The 22,084-nt window shown below is 38.3% G+C and overlaps 1 protein-coding gene across 1 annotated transcript; it reads left to right on the top strand.

Annotated features, from left to right (window-relative positions):
- Window positions 1-402: 402 nt before the first annotated feature.
- On the top strand, window positions 403-20,583 carry ndufs4 (NADH:ubiquinone oxidoreductase subunit S4). Its single transcript, XM_017412268.3, has 5 exons — window positions 403-527; window positions 3,496-3,574; window positions 17,454-17,626; window positions 17,793-17,866; window positions 20,379-20,583. The coding sequence occupies exons 1-5, from the start codon at window positions 445-447 to the stop codon at window positions 20,480-20,482; spliced, it is 513 nt and encodes a 170-aa protein (XP_017267757.1). The 5' UTR covers window positions 403-444; the 3' UTR covers window positions 20,483-20,583.
- Window positions 20,584-22,084: the final 1,501 nt, after the last annotated feature.

Consider the following 22,084-nt stretch of genomic DNA (forward strand, 5'->3'; position numbering starts at 1 on the left):
TTACACAAAAATATATAGTCAATAAACATTTAATTCATATTTTATTAAATTTTATTCCATGTATATACAATGTTTCTTAATAAATCATTGATAATTCAATATATTAATAGCTTTGTTTGGTAATGTTTACTGGTTCATTGGGTTTTAGTCTTAATTTCACTTTTATGAGTCATCAGTAACATTAAAATGATTAGTTATTGACGTTATAATAAAAGTAAACAAAGGTGTATTTTTATCAACAAAATCTAAGAAATACTTTGCTCAGATTTGAACCTCGGTATTGTAAAATATTCACTGAATTGTACACACAGTGGTTGTTAAACAAAAATCGGGGTGAAAAGGAGGAAAATAACTTTAAAGCTTTTGAAACGGATTTTCTTCCACATGCGCCTCTCGCACTGTTTGTCCCTACGCAGTTGCCGTACTCCAGCGTTAACAACAAACATGGCGTCTTCAATGTCACTGCTGGGTTTGGGACGTTTATCTTCGATCAATTTAGCTTCAAGAATACTCCTGAATCCTGTGAGGTAAATCCACATCAGTTATTAGTTTGTTTTATGTTCGTGTGCGTTATCGTGAGTACAGTTAGTTTAAAACTTGGAGCTAAATATTGATTAAACCTGGAAGGCCACCGTACATGTCACCGAGAATAAAGAAATGATTGAAAGTGCAACATTTTCAAAGCTTGTAGGCTTTTCCGGAGCCAGTGTGCAACTCTTCACTTCTAACTTTGTTTCTGTTTTCTCGTGTCTTCTTTAAATCCATTAAACAATTAGATAATGCAAGTGTCCTTACGACACCCGGCTAGGTAGCTAAGTAGCTAATGCTAAGTCCAGCCATAATTAGGTTTTGGAGCTAACAATTAAAAATATGTATACACTGTTTCCTATCATCAGCGCGTCACCGGAATATCTGTTTATTAAAGAAATGTAATAGGACGATCTGAGGAAGCTTTACAGCTCATTTGGATGAAAGAAAGCTAACAACCTACAGCTAAACAACACAGACGGACAGTATTATCATCATCAGTCAGGCTTGTAATTTAGGAATATAGCCGCACTTCAACTTGAAATATGTCTCCTTATGTCCTTACAGGGGGTCTTTAAGTTCTAATTTTGCTACAATAATTGCTATAAATGCATGTATGTAAAATGTTTTCTGCCTGTTCCTTTCAAAATCTGCAAACATTGGAAGCAAATATATCTTTAATAGGTGCTATGCATACACTGTTAAATCATTATCTATCTATCTATCTATCTATCTATCTATCTATCTATCTATCTATCTATCTATCTATCTATCTTCAATAGTATATTCAATTTTCCTGTAGCAGATACATCTGTGTTACCTGCTGCTTGTAGCAGACTGTTGCTGTTTAGGGTTTTATCTTTTAGCAGTGTATTGTTTACATGCCTAACAAATCACCCAGATAGATACCATCTACCTGTGAAGTTGGGTGGTTCCATTAACTTTCTGCAGAGCCTTGATGTGTTGATGTTACCTCTTCGCATCACAGGGAATAGGGATTTTAGATGGGACTCTTCCATTGATTCTCTTTAAAAGTTAGTAGCTAAATATCTTTATACATCCCTTTTAAAGTGTTTTTGAAATATAAAACAATCATGTTGTTCTGATGTTATAAGGCTTTAATATTAAGTAATAATCAATAAATGCCTTGTTTCTTGGCTGCCATAACTGCGCTACTAGTAACTCTTTTACTGTCCTTAAACTCAAGACATATTTGGGAAAATGTTTTGATCTTGACAGATTTTGTTTTTCAGTTTTTTTTTATATATCTCATTATTCATCTTTAATGAAAACATTTTCAGTGGTCATAAAGCAGCATTTTCCTCACTCCTCACCTCTTAGCTTATATATCCAAAGGTTCCTCAGTGACTATAAACATGATAAAGAATCAGTGCCTTCAATTATTTTATCAGTTTCTTAGTTTAGAAACGCGTTTGAAAGATTTATTAAGAAGACAAGTCAAAAAATACTATAGTAATGTAACTATCATAGCTCTTTGTATATTTTAGAAAATCTATTATTTGTATGCTGTATAATTTGACGTTTTCTAGTTTTATTCCCGATTTTTCTTCACAAATCATTTAAAAATAGAGTGCTGTATTTGTTCTTTTGCAAGTTTAAACAGTACAATCAGGTAATAAAAACAGAAGAATGCAACAAGTTGTCTTTGCCAAGAATTTAATGATTGTCTTGTTATGACTTTGAAAGTTTTTATACCTGATGCGACTGAGAAAAACCTTTTCACATCAGAAACGTGTTTTTGCATCGGCTACACATATGTGAGTTTATTTGAATGCATGTTTTCCATTAGTTGAATGTTTACCCTTCGCCTGATGATTACTCTGCACTTAGCAAAATAAATCATTTTAAGTCTGCTAAATACTACTCTCAAATCCCTGACAATAAGCTTGCTGTTCATCAGAAGAAAATGAAATGGCATTACGTTGAATTCTACCAGCTTTGTTGGGCCACAAAAAGACGAAGAAGCCAGTTTATTATGTGTGAGTGGACAGCTGACATCTGCCCTGCACAGTTGGTCTGAGAGGAAACTGCCAGCTGTCTTGTAGACTGGTAAAATCAATCAGTCTCTTCTCTTTTAGTCTGTTGTTGGTGTTGGTTTCAGGGCTTCAACATGAGACGTTACTGTCAGTAAAAGCAGGCTTAAAAAAAGGATCTTTGCACCTTAAGTCTAAATATATGCATTAAAGGCATGTATGTTTCAGAGTGTGTGCTGCTGGGTTAATGTGTTTCCTTGATTTCTAAACAGTAAAACTTGTTGAATTCTTGTCACCAGTCTGAGTTGATGTATCCCAATCCTGAATCAGATATTTCTAAAGACATTTTATGTTTATTCTGGCTCTCTACAAGTCACCACATGTAGCATCTTCTACATTTTGTGAAGGTAAAGCAAAAGCAGAACCTTTTAAATTCAAGTTATGCAGAATATTTGCATAAAGGTCCTTAGAACTGTAAGTCAAATCCATGCTTTTAGTTTTTCTCTGATTTTTCCTAAATAACTACTTAGATGCTTAAAACCTGACACTGTGGGAGAATCTTCTTATGCTTTTTTTGGGGGAAAAAAAAGATTTCTAATAATTTTGATAATTAGGACATAATCCAAAATGCGGGCTTCCCTGTCTGAGTGGCGATGGCCCTGTGTTGCTTAGTGTCAGGATACGGCTGTATTTTCACAAAGAGCTTCACAGTCCTCCCCTGACAGTTCTCCACAGCCAACATTAAGCACGTCCAGTCATTAGGATGAGAGCGAGCGTCTGCCAGAGATTCACCAGACAGAACTAATGGGTGGCGGGGGGGACTCCTTCCATGTTGCTTCCTTTTCACTGTATCCTCACCCCTTTGTGTCCTCTAAGACTGTCACTGGTTGCAGAGTGTTATTTGTTTGTGTAATTTACTTTGTTTTGGGCCTTTTGAGTGTAAAGTTTGTTTAATGATTTATTTTTTTTTCAGGTCTGCAAGCACATCAGCATCGAAGCTGGCAGAGAAACCAGGACAAGACACGCAACTTATTACAGTTGATGAGAAATTGGTAAGGATCCCTTCCGTTCAACGTGACATGGGTTGTTGTTGTGTCTGATCTACAGCCTTCCAATTATTTTCCTGGAAAACTGTTCAAAACTCTCTTAATCAGCATTTACAGGACAGTAGGCTTTTGCAATAAATTGGCAAATTTTGTCATTGTTGTGCATTCCCAAAGCTCACATTAATGTTTTTGGCACATCCTCTCCCGCCGCTACAACTACTGAATCGCTTAATAGAATTTAGATAACAAATTGGCAGATTTTTTCTCGTCTCTGAAGCTTACATCAGCTTTCATTTAAACTGAATATGATTAGTTAGGGTTTTGAACAACATAAACGTTTTAAGATTACTAATTTATGAGCATTGGTGTTGTCTTCTCTGGCCAACATGTAGTTTTGTTGAGTCTTTTTTTTATAAAGAATCATGATAAGCATCTCTTTGTTATTGTAAATTCTATCCGTGTGACTAAATACAGTTTTGGTTTTTAATACTGATTAATTGAGTTTAAAGGATGAGAGCACCGCAGCATCACACATACAGTATGTATCTGTTTTAGCTCTGTTTGTATCTCACTCAGCCTTTCCCCAGGTTATTAATGACTGAATATTGACTGTGATAACTAACTGTATCACTCAATGTCTGAAATTAACTTTTTGACTCACAGGTCAAAGAGAGTGTTACATGGAAAGCCACCAGCCTAATTAATCAACTGATTTTTTGTGCCACTTATACATTTGTTTTAGTACATCCCTTTTGCATACTAAGAGTTTGTTTTCCCTTAAATGTAGCTTTAATCCAAAGCAAAAGTCATCTCAGGGCACTCGCACCCCCAAAACTAATAATTTTAAATCAAGTTACATACACTTCAGTCCAGTTCAATTTCCTTACATAGTTATATTCATTTCTGTTCATTTCAAATTAGTATATTTAAGTTCAAGTAATTGTCTAATTCAGTATATTCAGATTCAATAAATTGGTAATTATAAAAACGTTGTTTAACTAAGGAAAGATCGACAGATTGAATAAAATCTTTGTTTAGATTTTGGTCCATGCCCGAAGCGTGCACGTTTTGTTTTTAAATGCAATTAAAAAATGGACAGCAAAATCATTTGGTTTTATTGTAACAATAAATAAAAAAAATCCGTTTAAGCTTGAATGCAAGAATTTTCTACATTTCTCCTTATTGTATTTTTTATTGAGTTTGAAGAAAAACAGAAATGGTAAACTTTATAAAACTGCTTCAGCATAATCAACAGTGCAGGTATTTTGTCAGTCATAGATAGATTGGTTGATTTATTAGTGTCCTGTTTCAGCGCGAGAAAACAAATAACTTTGTTTTGGATTTCTTTATATCAGTTTCATTCATCTTAAGCCTAGAATGTGGCAATAAAGCACTCGCAAATAGTAATGAAGAGGAATGTGTTTTTGTTGAACAAACATGAAAGAATATCCCAGTTAAACAGCAACACATTCTCTGTCAACCTTAACAATCGTTCCCTGAAATAATCAAGCCAATCTCCCGTTTTGAACCCTTTGCATCTTTATTGAACTTGACATTTTCAGTGTGGAGTTGCAGCTCTGTGGTTCTTTTATTCTGTTTCAGCTGAGATGGGGAAAAAAAAGGAGATTAAAGCTAAAAAAAAGGAGCAAATTTTATTGTTCGTTTCCTCAGAAGGTTTTTCAGGGCAATATCTGAGTGTAATGCCCTGCTTGGCTGTTTTATGCAAAACCCATAACCTGAGGTTTGTGTCTAATTTTTTGACAACGGCTGGTTTGTTTAGTAGAAATGTGTTGCTTGTGAAAATAAACGACCCTATCCCTGTCAGAGTGGGTTACTGGTTTTCCATCTACCAAGTGAGGCTAATGAGGTGCTGTGCATTTGTGGCTTTCTTTAACTCTCCCGTGGCGTTCGGGTCAAATGGACCCAAAGTTACTCATCCCCTCTTCAGTTCCGAGGGCTTCAGGAGGGTTAAGCTGGTGCGATTTAGTTGGGGAAATTTGAATGTTTGAGCTACAATGAGCTGGTATATATTGTGCAGCCCCAGTAGTTATTCTTTAAACAAAAAGATCAAATATCACTTTTACGCTCCTGAGTTACGATCATTTTAACAGTAAGGAGTCCATAAAAGTTAGTATGTTTTTTTTTTATTCCATAAAATGGAATAGCAGCATTCATCATTCTGGGATTTACCTTCTCCAGACAGGATTCTATGGATCTTATTTTCATTAGGTGTTAAAGAAAACCCTAAACGGTGATAAATAAGCTTTTGAAGAGGTCATGGTTAGCAGTGTACCAACTGTACAAAACAAAGTCTGCTCTTTGAAGTTAACATTTTCTCATTAAAAAAAACAAAAAAAAAAACCACAGAAGATAACTGTGAAAGAGGGAGTTGGAGAGAATGTGGGAGTCTGTTTTGGATTTTTTTTAAAGAGATGAGGTGCAGTGTGGGGCAGCACCAGTGTGCTTTTGTCCCGGCTCAAAGCTGGCCATACTGCCAGACAAACCTTTGGCTGGTTGGAGTGTCTGTCTCTGTCTTCTCAGTGGGGGCCACACAGAGCAACAGCAGAAAAAAAGGCCTCTAAAATAGGGAGGATGGGGAGGGAGGGAGAAAAAAATCACAGAAAAAAGTAAAGGCAGCCGCACAAAGAAGCCCTTTCTGAACATTTACAGGACAAGGGCTTCATCTTGGTTCCNAAAAGAGGGGGGGGGGGGGGCTAAAGAGAAAAGAAACTTGCATGGAAAAAAGTTTGTGGGACACCCTGAGACTCAGGAAAAAGACAGTGGCCACTTCAGTGTTGTCGGCCACAGAGGTTCCTTTGTGGCGTGCTGGTGCTGGCGACGGCGGGAAGTACTCCAATGCTCACTCAGACAGGCCAGAAAGAGAGGCCCTCAGCTGTTTACAGTACAGTGGTCTCAGTCTCACATGGAAGAAGGCAATGAGAGCACTCTTCCTTTTGGGCATTCAGTGTGTGTCAGCACGCTAGTCATTCACCAGGCTGTCAATAAGTGTGAATTGCTCTCTGGTTAGACCGGCCGCAGAAAGATCTCCATCTATTGAAAGGTCACGCTGGGGGAGCACACTCCGTCTCTCCGCCAGTCAGAGGAGATGGTGACGTGCTGCATGCTGTGAGAACGGTTTTTTGAAGAACCTCGTTTGGATGAGTTTGTATTTCGGGCAAAGCAAATGATGTTTTGAAGTCACTCCGAAAACTGTCTGAATGTTTCTGTCTGGGATGTTCCTCACATTGTCCTTTTTGTTCTTATTTGTTCAATGCAAACTTTATGAAACATTTGGGCTGTAAAGGGCAAAGCTGTCCTTACTAAGGTGACAAAGACTCTGTGAAGATCAAATTGAAATAAAATTGTCAAATTTCCATATGTTTAAAATAATTAGTGAGTCAAACATCTTTTTTTAATGGTCCTAAAGTCGCCTTCTTAATTCATCACTTGTCTTAAATTGAGAAGATCACCACCTCCCCAGGAACAAGCATTTAAAATTTAAAGAGTCTCACATCATTTTGTTGTGCTGCTGAACCAGGATCAGTGTGTTCAAATGAAATATACTGTATACAGTTAAGTTTTCTGCCACTTGTAGGATGTTTTCAGTTGGCATATGTGCAAATGTGTTTGATGAGAAGATGGTTTTTATGAGTGTGTTGAATTCATGTGTTCATGTTTTGTGTTCAGTTTTGAATATAGTAATACACGGTCAGGCATAGCCAAAGAGAATTATTTAAAAACATGCAAAAATCTGTCTTGTTGATCAGCCGTTCAAACTTTCTCAGTGTCTTTCTAATAACAGCTGCAGATGATTTTATTCAGACTTTACTGTTTTAAACAGGTCTTTGCTTTTGTTCTGCTTCTGAAATTAAGGATTTTCTTTGCTTCATAATAGTATATTAGAAGTCACATGTTCCCTTTTTTTATTACCTAATTCAAGATAGCCACCAAAACTAATGAAGCAACACAAACATTGCTGTATCTTAGTCAGTTTTGCAGATATTGAGCACAATTTGGTGTGGTGGTAGCTGAGAGTCAACCTCAATGCAGTCTCTGAGAGATGACATCTCAGAAAATTCATGACGTCACTCATAACTTCACTAACATGGGTTGACCAAAATGAATAGGATGGTTTCAGCTTAAATCTCTGGCCTTTAATTGAGTTTGAGGCTTTCAGCTTTTGTTTGTTGTGAAAGGGTTAAGAAATTAACAATCAAACATATGCTCAAAAAATGCAAATTAAATTAAAATAAAAAATGCTCGTTTTTATTCGTTTCCTCAGCTGTAAAATTTGATGTTGGACTTTACTTTGAGCACAGCTTTGACGTCACTTTTGGAACGGTGCCAACCAAAAAGACCTGCGTGATGGAGCTCCGGAGCTGAAGCCGGTTCCTGGAGCGCCCTGGCTGACGTGCTTTTGTCTGTAATTACTGTTTGATTAAGCATGCTGGGCAGCTCCCAGGGTCCGGCTGGCTGGCCACTGATACACAGCTTTACAGGGAATGTCTGTGACCTCAGTCAATTAGAGTCAGGTCTTTTTGCTTTACACTCTGGCTCTTTGCAGAGACAACTGCGGTTATAACCATAACAGCTGCCTCAATAAGTAATACTTTGTCTCCCACTTATGCCTAAGTGTCTGAACGTCTACTCCTGCTTCAACCACAGCCAACTCGCTCCCTCTCTCCACATAAAGACAACACCATAATCTTAAAGCGCTTGTGAAGCCTTGTTATAGAGTTCTCTAAAGGCACCGGGGTTTTACGAGGCAGAGGAGGACAGTTATTAGACTGCAGGGATTTGAAGGAAAAGAAGGGAAGAAGACAGGGAGAGGAAGAGAGCATTAAATTGATAGGGCCATTTGATTCTTGGCATGTTGTGTTTGTTAATCCAAAAGTCTTGGTTTTTAGGGAATTCAGAGTGCAGCGCTTGCCTGGTAAATGACAGAACATCTGGGCACAAGATGTGAGGCTTGACTGCGGTAAGGTAGTTGAGTCAAAAGGCATGTTGTTGGTTCTTTTAAAAGACCTAAATTAAAATCAGATTCCGTGATTCTACGCCTGACAGTCGGGATTTATCTTGACTGACAGACTTTCTCATAGAGAGTAATCCTAAGTGGGTTAAGACTGCACTCCACTGAGATTTTTATTTCATGTATAGGATTCCTAATAAAGACATATATACCGTTTTTAACAGTTTCTACAAGCATGCTAAAGTTGGACATTATAGGATGTTAACAGAAATACTAAAATGAGAAATAACTTTGGTTTGCAAAAGTTTTAAGCTCACTTTTTTTTCCACAGTAAAAGTTTTCCACAGTGTTGCAAAAACCAAAAAACCCTGTAAATAATTAGTAGAAAAAGCACCTGTTTGTGCTTATAGAGAAGAAATGTGACTAACAGCAAAAAATGAGATTGTTAAAAGATTTTCAGGTGGTTTTTTTTTCTGCTCCATTTTTTTCCCCCAGTTAACATTTACAGCCTCGTTTATTCTTCTCCAAACACATTAAGGTGCATCATTCACATTTTCTATTTAGGGACATTTCAAACGTTTGTGTCAAAGCTGCTTGATAATTGGATGTAAAAGCTTTTCAAAGAAATTTTGTTCAAATATTTAAAACAATGGAAACAAGCTTTCAAAATAAACGTTTTCCTGGGGTAAAAAGTTAAGAAAAGCTTATCAAACTGCAACATTTCGGCCAGCAGCATTTGATTCTGCCCTGGTATCTGCTTTTATCTGATTCAGACTAACTCAGGTTAGTGAAAAAATGAATAAAGTCGGTGCATCTTCCATTTCAGTTGAGAGTATTGGTTCTTTTTCTATTTTCCAAATTAGTGTTGCGTCGATGTTTTATTCTATAACACGATGTGAAAACGGATATCTGTGTACGTGTGTGGACTTTGCCTGAATCACCATAACAATCTAGATTACCCGGGCATGAGAATATGTGCAGCAGCAACACTTTGAAGTCTTCGGTACAGAAGTGAAAACTCTCCGATTTTGTCTCGTCTCACAGACGGAGTGACCCACCGTGGAGCAGACCACATTCACTACTCCGTCCCTCCCCTCCCCTCTCCTCCACTCCCTTCCTCCCTCCTTTGCACACAGGCAACTTAAGTGTCTGTTTTGTCTGGTTGCTCTCTCAAACGGCGTGCTTATGTGGAAAAAAAAAAAAAAAAAAAATCTTGTGGCTCATGTTTGGAGTACTGGGTCAGAGGATGTTGGTCTTTGAAGAGAACCAGACAAGAGGCTTTATTATGTGTCGTTCACTAAATGGTATTTCTTTTATTAACACTCTCTTCTGCAGAGAATAAACCTCCCTAAGAGGAGTCCTCAGCTCTGTCGGTGCAGGGTACTTTTAGGAAGTGTCTGGCTGCTGAGTGTTGTGTTTGCAGATTGGACATGAAAAAGACTTGCTCCTTCTGTTTGCCAACGCTTGGATTTATTCATTAGTTGTAAGACAACAACCTGTGGGTTGTTTTTAAGTGTACCTATTTTCATCACTTGAAAATCGGACAAGTACTGAAGCGTTCAGGTTTCTCAGCGTGACGTTGGAGAAACGAACCGGGAACGGGACTTTTTGACCATTCCTAAACTTTAAAAATGACAACCAAGTGTTACGATTTTATGCAGTTTAAAGAAAACGCAGAATGCCTTTGCTTGATAAATTCTTCTAGTTTAGTTTTACATATTAAATGGTGTTTCAGATGCACACAAACAGACCAGCTCAATTTTAAGGCCTAACATTTTCAAGAACGACCTCTCCTTTGTCCCCTCCTTCCGGTATGCGTAATGTGAGATTTAAGATGACCCTCAGGCCAGCTGCTTCTCATTCTTCAGTGTTGAATCACTCCCACACATGAGCAAGCAACATAATATTTGTCTCTATTAGAGACCCCCCCCCCCTTTCGTCCAATCAGTAATTGGCACGCTTTTTGCTCTTCAAAGGCATGTGAAGGTGGGAACCGGCGCAGGCTGATGAGTGAGGCTCTTGGTCTGGGTGTGGGCCGGACAGTGTGGGGTTAAGGGTGATGTGTTTGGCCTTTCAGCACATGCTGATTCAACATGATTCAGCTCGGCCGACCTCGTAACCTCTCTGGCTGCCGAGCTGCAGATTCGGTGTACAGGTGGCGATGCTTCGATGGGCCGGACCTCGGGTGTGTTGTCGTTCTTATGACGTTCACAAAAAGTGATTTGTGGGAGCTAAAAATGTCTAATTTGTTCTGGTCATTCATAAACTGTTTATTTAATGTACTAACAAGAAATATCAGTTTATAATTACAAGTCCTACAAGTTGGACACTAGTAAGATTTTACTTTAGGCTTAATTTGCCGCTTAATTTCTTTGGTTTCTGTAATTCTTTCTAATCGTCTAATCGTCTAATTAATTCATTAATGTCATTTAAAGAATTTATCTAAACCAAAACAGATCCCAGGCAAACAGGACGACTTTTTGTCAGGATTATAACTTCATATTTGCTTTTGCTTCCCACATTTTCTCTGCAGCTTAACTCTTAACAAATAACAAAATCATTCAGGATCATTTTATGAGCAGATGTCAAATTCAGTTTGTAGGATTTCTAAGGATTTTGTGAAATAATCTCTCTTTTCAAAATAGCCAAACAAGGAGTATGTGGTGATTGAGTAAAAGTAAAAAAAAAAACAGAACAAAAAAAACAGGTTATTCGGTTCACCCCGTGAATGAACTGTGTGTTTTCAAACATTGAGGCCTTTATGCTTTACTAATTTTTAAGGCCTTGTCTACATTTTGCCAAAACCCAAAATGTTTTCAACTGTGAAGCTCTTCCCTCCCCTCGAGCTGTAAACCATTTGATCAAAATCAAACTGGTTGTTTAAAAAGAATCATATGATCTGTGTTACTTAAAAGATTTTCTCAAACATGGATCCAAAAGTAATATCTGATTGTCCTCACTTCCTTCTTTTTTCAAGTTTTATTTTTGACAAAGTACTTTTCGGGCTAAATTAGATTTGCTTTCTTGGCGAAGCTCGTTTTGTTACAGAAAAGAATAACACACCGCCATTTTTCTTTCTTTTTTTTTTTTTTAGGCCCAGTCTGTGAATGACATCGAAAAAAAAAAAACTATAGAGAGACCATGTTTTATATCAGAGCAGGAAAATCTGGCTTGAATATCCCTTTGTTTAAACTGTGGGAAACGAACTGCAGGAAACGTGGATATTCACCTGCAGATCATCTGAAACTGACAAGATGTGTTAAACGATACGAGGACGATGGTGGCTGGAGGAACACTTACAGAAACAGGCGCTGTTGTTGCCCAGACTTCTTCGTTTTTTACCAGTTCAGACTGTTTTCAACAACAAAATAACCAAAAGGTGAAAAGACAGCGATGGTACTTTTATTTAGTTTAAATTATAGAAGTATCGCCACTACTGCGTCCTCCTCTCTACCAAGAAGTTTTAATTTTACAAAATAACACTAGATATGAAATAAAATAAAATAAAAATCCAGCCTTGTTTATTTTAAAACAAGCAAGCAGACATTCCTGTCATTTTACTTTGTAACCTGACCACTGCACTTCTGCTGTTTGATCCTGGCATCTAAAAATAAAAGAGCTGACTCGGTGAAAGTGTTGAAGTGATAAAATCCTGTCTCCTGACCCTCTCTGAGGTCTTCATGGCCTTCCAGTAAAAAAAACATGTTGGTGTCATGTCTGAAGTGCTCTTCTTTTATGCTTTTCTTTTTTTTTTTTTTGGTTAAATTTTTAGACCAAGTTCTGACGTTGGGTCTGTAAAATATTTGCATCATTTTTGGCCCAACAGAATATCGAACTTCTCCAGTCAGTTTAAAAGATCTTGCAGTAGCAGTGATGCAGCGGGTAATGAAAATAGATGGATTTACTCATCCCAAGTCCTACAGCTGAAAAATCCTCTAATGGAGCAGAGGCTTTGAGTACTGGGACTTATTCCTTCATTTTCAGGGGTCCAGTGGATCAAGGGTGATGCATGTATTCAGACAGTAAAGCTGAGCTCACCTGTGACCGTAGTTTCCACTTTATAATCCTGTCTAAATAAACTGCGATGACAGAAAAAGCACCATTAAGAACCAGCGTGGTATATCAGTACTGGGTGCTGTTGTTTTTAAAAAGGAAAAAAAAAAGCTTAAAAAATATTTAAAAAGATCACTGCCCAACCTTAGATTTTAGGGGATAATTTGCTGAAGCAACTTGTTTTTATTATAAAACTCTTTACTGAAGATTAATCCATTCATTCACTTATAATTTAATCAGCTTCTATCCACCACAGAATGTTGTTAGCTTGATGTTTTTGTTTCAAAGGCAGAACAATGTTTGGAGAAATCTGTGAGTTTCTTGAGGCCCTAAAGTGTTGTCATAGTTCCTTTTAATTCACAAACAGAGGGGATGATGGACAGTTTCTCAGGTAAAGTGAAAGAAAACTTTTTTCCCTTCCCGTTAAATCCTAAGATGGTTACAATCATGCATTTAAACCCTCAGGAGTGCACTGACAACTTTAAGACCTGCACTTTTTATGCAACTACAGCACATTTAAAAAGTTATTAGTTGTAACAGCAGTTTGACGTGTTCTTTTGAGAAATCAGACTCAGTAACTTGATGCACCATCCAGTCTTGTACAAGAAGCAAATACTCCACTCTCATTAAAAACAATATATACATACATTTACAAAAAAAGCCAAACCCATTCAGCTTCTGGTGGAGCAACAGAAACCAATATCGGACTCAAAAATAAAAAAAGGAAAGAGAAATCAGACTGGCATTTCCTTAATCTGTGTAATGTTTAGAAAAAAAATAATTGATACTATTCTGCACCAGATTGTATTTAATGGGGAGAAATTCAGTTAATTGGATTTATAATTTAATATCCGTCACCTTCCCGTTAATATTGTTTATATCTTTCTTTTCTTTTTTTTCAGCAGTTTTTTTCCCCCTCAAACGAAAGCACTTTGAGATTTCTTTGTTGTTTACACAGAAATCTTCTATCCCAGGTCTCTGTTGGAGAATTAGGGGTACCAGCTTTCAGCAGTCTGGTGGGCCCAGCAGCCCCGCCGTGACAAGCTCCTGTGTGCTTTATTTGGCACATATCCAGGAGGTGTCAGAAATATAGACACGCTTTCACGTGACGGACCCTCTGCCAGCCATTCCCCCCCCCCCTTTTTTAAGCTCTGCATTCTGTCTGCCCAGCCAGGTATTGAAGGGCCCCGTGAAAGCCCTGTGAATAGTGTCAAACTTGATAGTTCTCATTTTGCTTCCTGTACATGGCAGAAGAAAAAGTGCCCACCGTGTGGGTTTTCCTTTTGTGATGGCCCTTTCTAGTCCTCCTGGGAACACACCACATTCCAGCCACAATCATTCCCTTTGTGAATCTGGGTATTGTGGGTGAGCCTGTTATGCCGATAACCCTCCGAGCTCTCAGTGTAATGCAAGCAAGTATCATAGAAGTCTAGACTTGTATTTTTGCAAACAAGGCCTGGTAATGAGCAGAGTGTTTTCAGCGATTTGGCAGCGCTTTTGTTTTGGCACATCCCCTCCGGTTTATGAAGGACCTTTTGTGTTCATCCACGCCTCAGATATGATTTAAGGTCTGCAACATCTGGACAAATTACCACACCAATGTGCCATACACAGGCCCCCACGTGTCAGATATAGTTTATGTAACTTCTACGCAAAGCCATAGTCTGACCTGCTAATCTCGAAGGCATCGTTTTCTTCTGGTTCTCAAAGAGGGATTTTCAAGCATCCAGCCACCAGAACAGACTCGGCAACAAAACGCAAAACTGTCTTTGACAGCAAACTTGATTTACCTCATTTCAGACAATTTTGGACAAGATTTTTGTCATGCACAATGTATTTTAATGGGCATAGAAGCTTTTCTTGTGTATCTTTTTTTTGTTTTTTAAATACAAAATTCAAATATTTGAACACTGTCTGTTTAAAATCCTATATCGAGCATTAAACATTGTTTTTAAAGCCTTTTCCAATTTGCAGGTTGGAGAAACCCCATCTAATGTTGTTGCTGCGCAGCCCTGTCTTGTGTGCTGTTGTGTCATGAAGCGTTCCCCCCTCTGGGCGAGGAGAACATGTTTTCCTCCTCTTTGTGACAAGAAGGAATTGTTAAGGTTAAGTAGATGGGGCAGCCGGAAATAATTACCAAGCACTTGTGAAGTCCACCCTCCTCCCTTTTGTTTGTTTTTTTTCTTTCGTTTTTAAAAGTCTTTTCAATGTGCAGATCTTGTTTATGATTAAACTCAGTCCCTTCTTGGCACTTCGAATGGCAAACGATGTTTTACTGAAACGAGCGGTAGTTTAGCAGTAAGACCTGTAATTTACAAAGCTTAAATACCTCTGGAGGCTCCTTCGCCAAAGGAAAGGCGGGCTTTTGTGTGGGGTTCATGGAAAATGACCCCCTTTCTACAAATCGACTGGCAGATGACAGACAATGATGAAAATTAGATTCTTTGAAGTCGTAATGGCCATTGAAATGTGTAAAATTCTTGAATTGAAAGGAGAGCGCCCTGAAAAGCCCTCAGACTTGGGTGGCTGCTGTCTGCGTGCTGGGAGGTTCGTCTGTATTTTGTCGCCGACTTCCCATTGCTTGTTTGCTAATTCCCTAAAGAATTGGACCAGATCTTTGATAGGAGCCCGAAGGAGCTCTAGGAGCTCGGGAATATGCGTTTAGTCCGCCCACAGGCCCGTCCCACCTCTCCAATTGTCACACTGGTCTGGAAATAATCATCTTGAGTATTAGGCATTCATTTCAACAACTTAAACGCAAAAATTATATAAATTATAGCATAAAAATGGCTTTTATGTTTTTTTTTCCCCCCCTGTTTTCCCTTTTGTTCTTTAATTCATTATTGACCTTTTTTACATATGTTTGATCAGGAGCCTGAAGTGAGTTCTGCTTAGTCTCATTTTGTTGGCTCCATCCGGCATCTGAGCAGAACTCTGCACCAAACATGTTTGCTATGGTCTCAGAGAAGACGATACCATATCTTCAGCTTCTTGGTGAAGTTGTCTGCATAAGAAAAATGTACTTTGTACAACTTTGTTCGGGTGCCATTCCTTCTACGAAGTGGTTTTCTTTTCTCCGCAGCATCATTTACTGTTTAAAGCTGCAGTTGAAGGAAGCACAGGCCCAAACTCTGATGTGTTAATGACATAACTCACTCACACCCTGACCAGTGTGCAAAGATATTCTGGCATTAAAATGTTAAAATGACTTAAAACAAGTCTGTGATAGCAAAACTATTATTACATTAGCCAAACGTTTTAAAACAAGAACATGCCATTATACATTTATTACAAAGTGCTGCAGCCATCAGGGCGGAGGCTACAGACAACGGCAGGAAGCTGAACAAGTTGACCTCAAATAAAGTGAAAGTAAGACAGTTTCTTGGCACAACATGTGGATTCCTTATTGTTATAAACTTTTTTTGGACAAGCTGTTAAGCATTTATTTATTGTTAATCACTTTATCCCATGGCGCACTAGCAATAAAGCCTTTTAACAATTAAATATATCAGTTTTAATTAGATAGGCATTTAATAAAATTACAAAAGTTAAGTGTTTTGCTTGATAGGACAGCGTGACATCAGCTCTAAAACTGATTGCCACAGGTGTCTGGCCTCTCTTGTTGTTTTGTTTGCCTGTTTCTGTTCTTCATCAACAATAAAACTCTACAAATTTAAAGGGAACAAAATGACTTTTTGTAAATTGTGTAACGAAAAGACCCAGTCCAAGCAACTTGTTTTATTAGAACGTGTTGGAAGGATTCAGAATAACACGTGGGAAAGATAACAAAAATGTTATTGTACCACCAAAACTCTAAAAATAAACTCAAAATGTTTTTACAATACTTTCAAAAATGTTCACTCTATGGATTTTTTCCTTATTTACCATTCTTCACCATCCCCATGATATAAACTTGAGATAAATCTCCTCAGATCGACGGAGCAGTAAAGTATAAAACATGAAGCAGTTGGTTGCGTAAATATATTTTTACAGCCAGTCAACCTTTTCCTTACACAATTTTTTTTTGACGTCAGCAACATGTTGTCAGAGCCCAAAGTTGTAATTTTTGAACACCTGCGAGCTAACTTCCAGACAATCTTTTGGAACAATGACAGATGTTTTTGGCTCGATCTTCTCTAAGAGAAAAGGAAGTCTGTAACCAAGTCGGATGAAAGTCGGGGCGAGTTCTGCAACATGCCCCTTTCAGATACGCTGTAGTAGAAACAGACCCGCTTTGACTGCTCAATTAATCCCTTTTTCAAGTTTCTTCTTATTACAAAACTAATCATATATTTTTAGTTAGTAATAATTAGTTTACCTGCATGACATGATGAACCGATAACTTATAATTTGTTAGCACGTGGGTCATAGTGACCCAACATGATTCTGCCTTTCTGGCACTGCTTTTTATGGGGTTGTTGTCACAAATAAGTGCATTTCCAACCACAGACTCCTGATCTTTTTGAGGTCTTCTTATCCCAACTGTAACTTTTAGACCTCTGCTGTTTATCATTTATGTACCACTTCTTACAAAAGTCAGGGTGACGAGGTTTCCTTTTGATCCACGTAACGTCATTTATTCATTATTGCAGATGTCAAGAAATTCTGCCAAAAGAACCTCTGAGAGCAAAAATGAAGATGAGGAAAAAGTCAGTTTGACCCGAGCTACCTCACTGTTTTTACAGTGATTTTTATGACACCAGCCCAGGGTCTTTGGCCTAAAGACATTAATTAAGAGGGGTATTCCAGTGGAAAATATATCACCATAAACCTTTAGTGAGTTCCACAACATTGAGAAGAATAGATTATCTTGGTTTGATTATATTAACGCTGTTGGACGTTCTTTTTCTGTCTGCTCCGTAGGATATTACCCCTCTGACAGGGGTCCCGGAGGAGCACATCAAAACCCGAAAGGTTCACATCTTTGTCCCCGCCAAAACGTCCATGCAGTCTGGGATCAACAACACCAAGAAGTGGAAGATGGACTTTGACACCAGAGAGCGGTGGGAGAATCCTCTGATGGGCTGGGGCTCAACGTAAGGAACTTCTACCTCTTCCTGCTATCAACACATGAACTGAAATGGGTTTGTCTTGGGGGGGGGGTCTTAACGAACATTTTGCATGAAGTTTTTGAACTCTGAGCCATATCTTGTATTTCCTTCAACCTGTTCCTTAAAATTTGTTTTTATATATCTATTTCAGGGCGGATCCTTTATCCAACATGATGCTCACCTTCTCCTCTAAAGAAGATGCGATTGCTTTTGCTGAGAAAAATGGTAAGAAATCTTTCCAGATTATTAAAAAACCAACAATAAAACAGCAGAACACAGTTAAAACAAGCAAAAATCATTTGAATTTATCAGAATGGAGAGACTTAAGGACACAGTAATCTGAATATTTTCTTCAGTAGACATTTATTGTATTAGGAGCTTTTTAATGTTGGTAGTTGGAAAATGGTCCTAACCGCTGAAGTAATCCTAGTAAGATAAATCGAAGGCAGCTGGACTTCTTTTTGGGATTCTTGAACAGGTTTACCTTCTTATCTGATTTATTAGGACGACCATTTATTAGTCCTGGATGATGAACCTCTGAATTGTTGTCTAGATTTGCTGCATCAGAAAGTAAAGCGTTTGATCCCTTTTCAGACTGTGTTTGGATTAATGTAAAGTTTGGTAAAATAATAATTTCGAAAGGTTTCGGCTGGGATTCACCTCATTTATATCGAGTTGAGCACAGACAGATCATTTTAGCCATTTTTGCTCATTGAGTTCTACTTTTTTATGTCTGAAAGGTTCTGCAGAATTTCAGCTTTAAATTTACACCCAAATGGACTTTTCTTCTCTTCAGAGATAACACCTCAGGCATTTATAATTTTACTTCACATCAGCTTCACACACATACTGTAAATTGCAGTGATTCCCAGGAGCACTATCCTGCATGTTTTAGTTGTTCCTCTGCTCTTCAAGTCCTGCAGACGCCTGTTAATCCCTCACTCTCTCAAATCAGGTGTGTCAAAGCAGAGAAACAACTAAAACATGCAGGATAGTGTTCCTCGAGGACTGGAGTTGGGAACCACTGGTATATTAAGTAGTTAATTTTTCACATCTCGGCCTGCAGCTGCCGCACATCAATCGAACAACCGTCACTGACAAGGTTTAGATTTTGATCATCTTGATAAGCGAAGAGCTTATCAAAGGTTCACGGTTACTTTTCTTATGTCCATGTTGTTTTTGGGGCCTGTTCAGACCTAAAGGTAACATGTCTTCTTCATGTTAGTTAACTACATGTGTTCACACCTGCCATTAAAATGTAGCCCCACCATTCTGGGTGTGCACCACCTTGATCACTTTTAATTAAATCTCAGCGGAAAACATGATTCTTCCCTCCTGACTGACAGGACTTTGCTGTTAAAATGAGAAATTGCATCAGAAACCCCCTCAGGGCTTCCTACTCGGCCCCCTTCTGTTCCCTCCGTCTTTGTACACGCTGCCCCTACATTCAGTCTTTTAAAAGGTGATGGAGACACCTCACTGTTTTCTTTAGCTGCCTCCCCCCCCCAATTAGTCTTTAATGTCAACAAAATTAAGCTTAATTACCAAATTCATTATTATTGACAGTTTCAACACCAAACCTGGCCCTTTGGCTTCCAGTGAGTAAGTTCTAGGAAATGAAATCTTGGTGTTTTAATGAACTCTTATCAGTCCGTAGCATTGTGAAAACGAAAGACTAATTAAAACTGGGATCTGGAAACAATGCAGGCTTTTGTCATCTTTTGGTTGGACCATTTTTTCCTTCAGTCTTCACATGTCCAACTCCTTCGGAATCCTGCTACAGAGCTGCAGGACTTAGAAAAAAACTTCTTATTACTCCGTTTCTGGCTTAGTTTTAACCAGAGTGAGAGAAGATAGATTGTGAAAATCTTATTTGTTTTTAAACCTCTCATGCTTCACCTTCATGATTACATGATTTACAAACATTTTTAAACCCTGTTTCTGCTGCCGGGTCGGCTCATTTTATTGTTTCTATCCTTCACTTAAGTCTCAAAACCCAAACTATAACAGTCTGAACAATCTTTGTTTACATTAAGATTTGAAAATCAAGTTTTTAAACTCCTCCTTTCATGTCTTTTAGCAGACTGTTAATGTTGTTGATGGCATCGTTTATTCCTTTTTGTCTTAACAAATACTTTGTTAGTTATTAGCATTTCCTTAACTAATTGCACATTTACTGTTATTCTTATTTCTGATTGGGAACAACTTGTGCTTCTTAATAGGATTTGAGCCGATTGTCCTTGAAAAATTGATAAGTTAATCCTTCAGATTAATAAAACACTGTGCGCAAATGAGCAAATAATGGGCTATTTATTGTTCAGTTGTTTCTTTATTTATTTATCCTTTTAAACCTAAAGACTGTCATTAGAAAAGAGGGATGGTAGTAAAATCTGGAAAGGCCTCAGACTGATTGGAGCAATGAGGGAGCAGCACTGAAGGCCGAACCAACAGCTGAAAACAGGCCGGTTGCAGTTAATCGTGAGTGATGTGTTTTCTGTCCCACAGCAGTCAAGTTCACTTTGACTCAGAGAACTGAACCATCTGGGAAAGTTTGTTGAAACCAAGCAGAGGAAACTGGCCCTTTTCTGTTTATTGCACCATGAAAATGATTAGAGACGTTCTGACGACACGCAGCCTGTTGATGTCTGCAGAACACCTCATTGGAGCTGGAACTCATCCAAAGTGAACAAACGGGTCGCTCTCATCCCCATCACTCACTCTGATGTTTGTCCTTCAGGTTGGAGCTATAAAGTCACAGAGAAGAGGACCTCGAAGCCCCGAGTGAAATCCTACGGAGCAAACTTCTCCTGGGATAAGAGGACCAGGAGGTCCGCAAAGTAAACCGAAGCCCCATCTGTTGGTCGGTTCGACCTGCGTGTGTCCCACAGCAGACTTGTATCATCCTTGTCAATAAATGCATAATTATATATACAAAAACTAAACATTTGGGTCATTACTGCTTTTACTTTTCAAACATTCACCTCATTACTGACTACCTAATGCAGCCTCGTCGATTAATGGAGTGTTTGTTCTCTTGATCGCGTTGTCCAACATCAAAACAAAAGGGAACATGTTTAAACACAACCTAAAGCCTTTTTTCTGTTACCCAGATTGTTTCAGTGTTCGCAGAGCTGCACAAAAGGAATTTAAATAAGAGCTTCGAAGCGTTTTCTCTCAACAGCAGAGCGATCAGGTTACCCCGTCTCCAAAGGTGCATCTCATCAATATGTTAACCTTAACGAGGTTTCACGTCAGCTCTGCAGCTTTTTGCCCATGTCTGTGTATTAGCAAAATATTTTATAAAACACTGGACAAATTTTAATGAAACTCTCAAAGTAACCATTGGATGAACATCTACAGCCGAGTCAGTAAGATTCAAGATGGCTGCCACAGCCAAATGACCTTAAAAAACACAAATATGTCTATAAATCAGTCAATTTAGTCGACATGTCTCTGTCTCTGTTAGCAAAATATCTCATGAACTACTGAACATATATTAAGGAAACACTGAGGGAAAAAAAACATTGTATGAACCCAATTTAAAATGGCCGCCACAGCCAACTGACCTTAGAAAACAAACTGGCTGGTGTGGTTGTAGCTGAGAGTCATCCCAAACATGCTCTGAGGGTTGTTCACCCTGCAAGATCTTTGCTTAAAACTTCAGCATTAACAGCTGGAGTCAGTCCTATTTGTCTGTTAGCAAAATATCTCACAAACCACTGGATGGATTTTAATGAAACTTGCAGACAGTGATTACTGACTGTACATCTACAACTGGTTAGCCTTTGGAGGGAATCCGACTCAAGATGGCCACCACAACGAACATTATCCAACACATAAAAGACAAATATTGTGCTAAAATGCAAATTTCTCAAAGTAAGATTATCGTGACATGAAAGGCGGTGGGCGATATGCATTCATTCATGGATTGCTAGAGCTTTCATTTTAAATAGAATCATATTTGAGGTATAAAATGTCAAAAAAGTGGAGAAAAATGTTTCCTCAAGCTCAACACGGCACGCAGCAAATTGCACAACCGACAAGCCAAAACCTCAAATGCTTCACTTTACGACCCCGTGTCGAGAAGACAAACAGCTACAACTATGATGTTTGTAGTAAAACGACTAAAACGTCTCATAAAAGCTGCCCATTATGATTCTGCCAGTTATGATTATGCCTTTATTTGTAGTGCGTACTGAAATGGAAATCTTTGAAGGAAGTGGTAGATTGATCAGTCGGGTTTTAACGTGAGTCGAAAACGATGCGTTTCACCAGAACCTAAAAGCTCGATTTTTTTCCCCCAATAAACCTATAAAAGAGTTGAGATAAGACTGAAATCTCTGGAAAAGCCATAAACCTTTGGGAGATGCCTGGCCTCGCACACTTTGCACTTGCTGCCAGCTCTTGTTTACGCTCTTTGTGTTCAGTGAACAGTGGTGTTAC

Source organism: Kryptolebias marmoratus, linkage group LG1, assembly GCF_001649575.2.
Source record: "Kryptolebias marmoratus isolate JLee-2015 linkage group LG1, ASM164957v2, whole genome shotgun sequence".
Taxonomy (NCBI): Eukaryota; Metazoa; Chordata; class Actinopteri; order Cyprinodontiformes; family Rivulidae; genus Kryptolebias; species Kryptolebias marmoratus.

Bases quoted from the DNA above. Each gene is read 5' to 3' on its own strand.
- ndufs4 (XM_017412268.3), top strand. From the start codon at position 445: ATGGCGTCTTCAATGTCACTGCTGGGTTTGGGACGTTTATCTTCGATC. The intron at 17,627-17,792 runs GTAAGGAACTTC...TATCTATTTCAG, and splicing joins CTGATGGGCTGGGGCTCAAC to GGCGGATCCTTTATCCAACA. The intron at 17,867-20,378 runs GTAAGAAATCTT...TTTGTCCTTCAG, and splicing joins TGCTTTTGCTGAGAAAAATG to GTTGGAGCTATAAAGTCACA.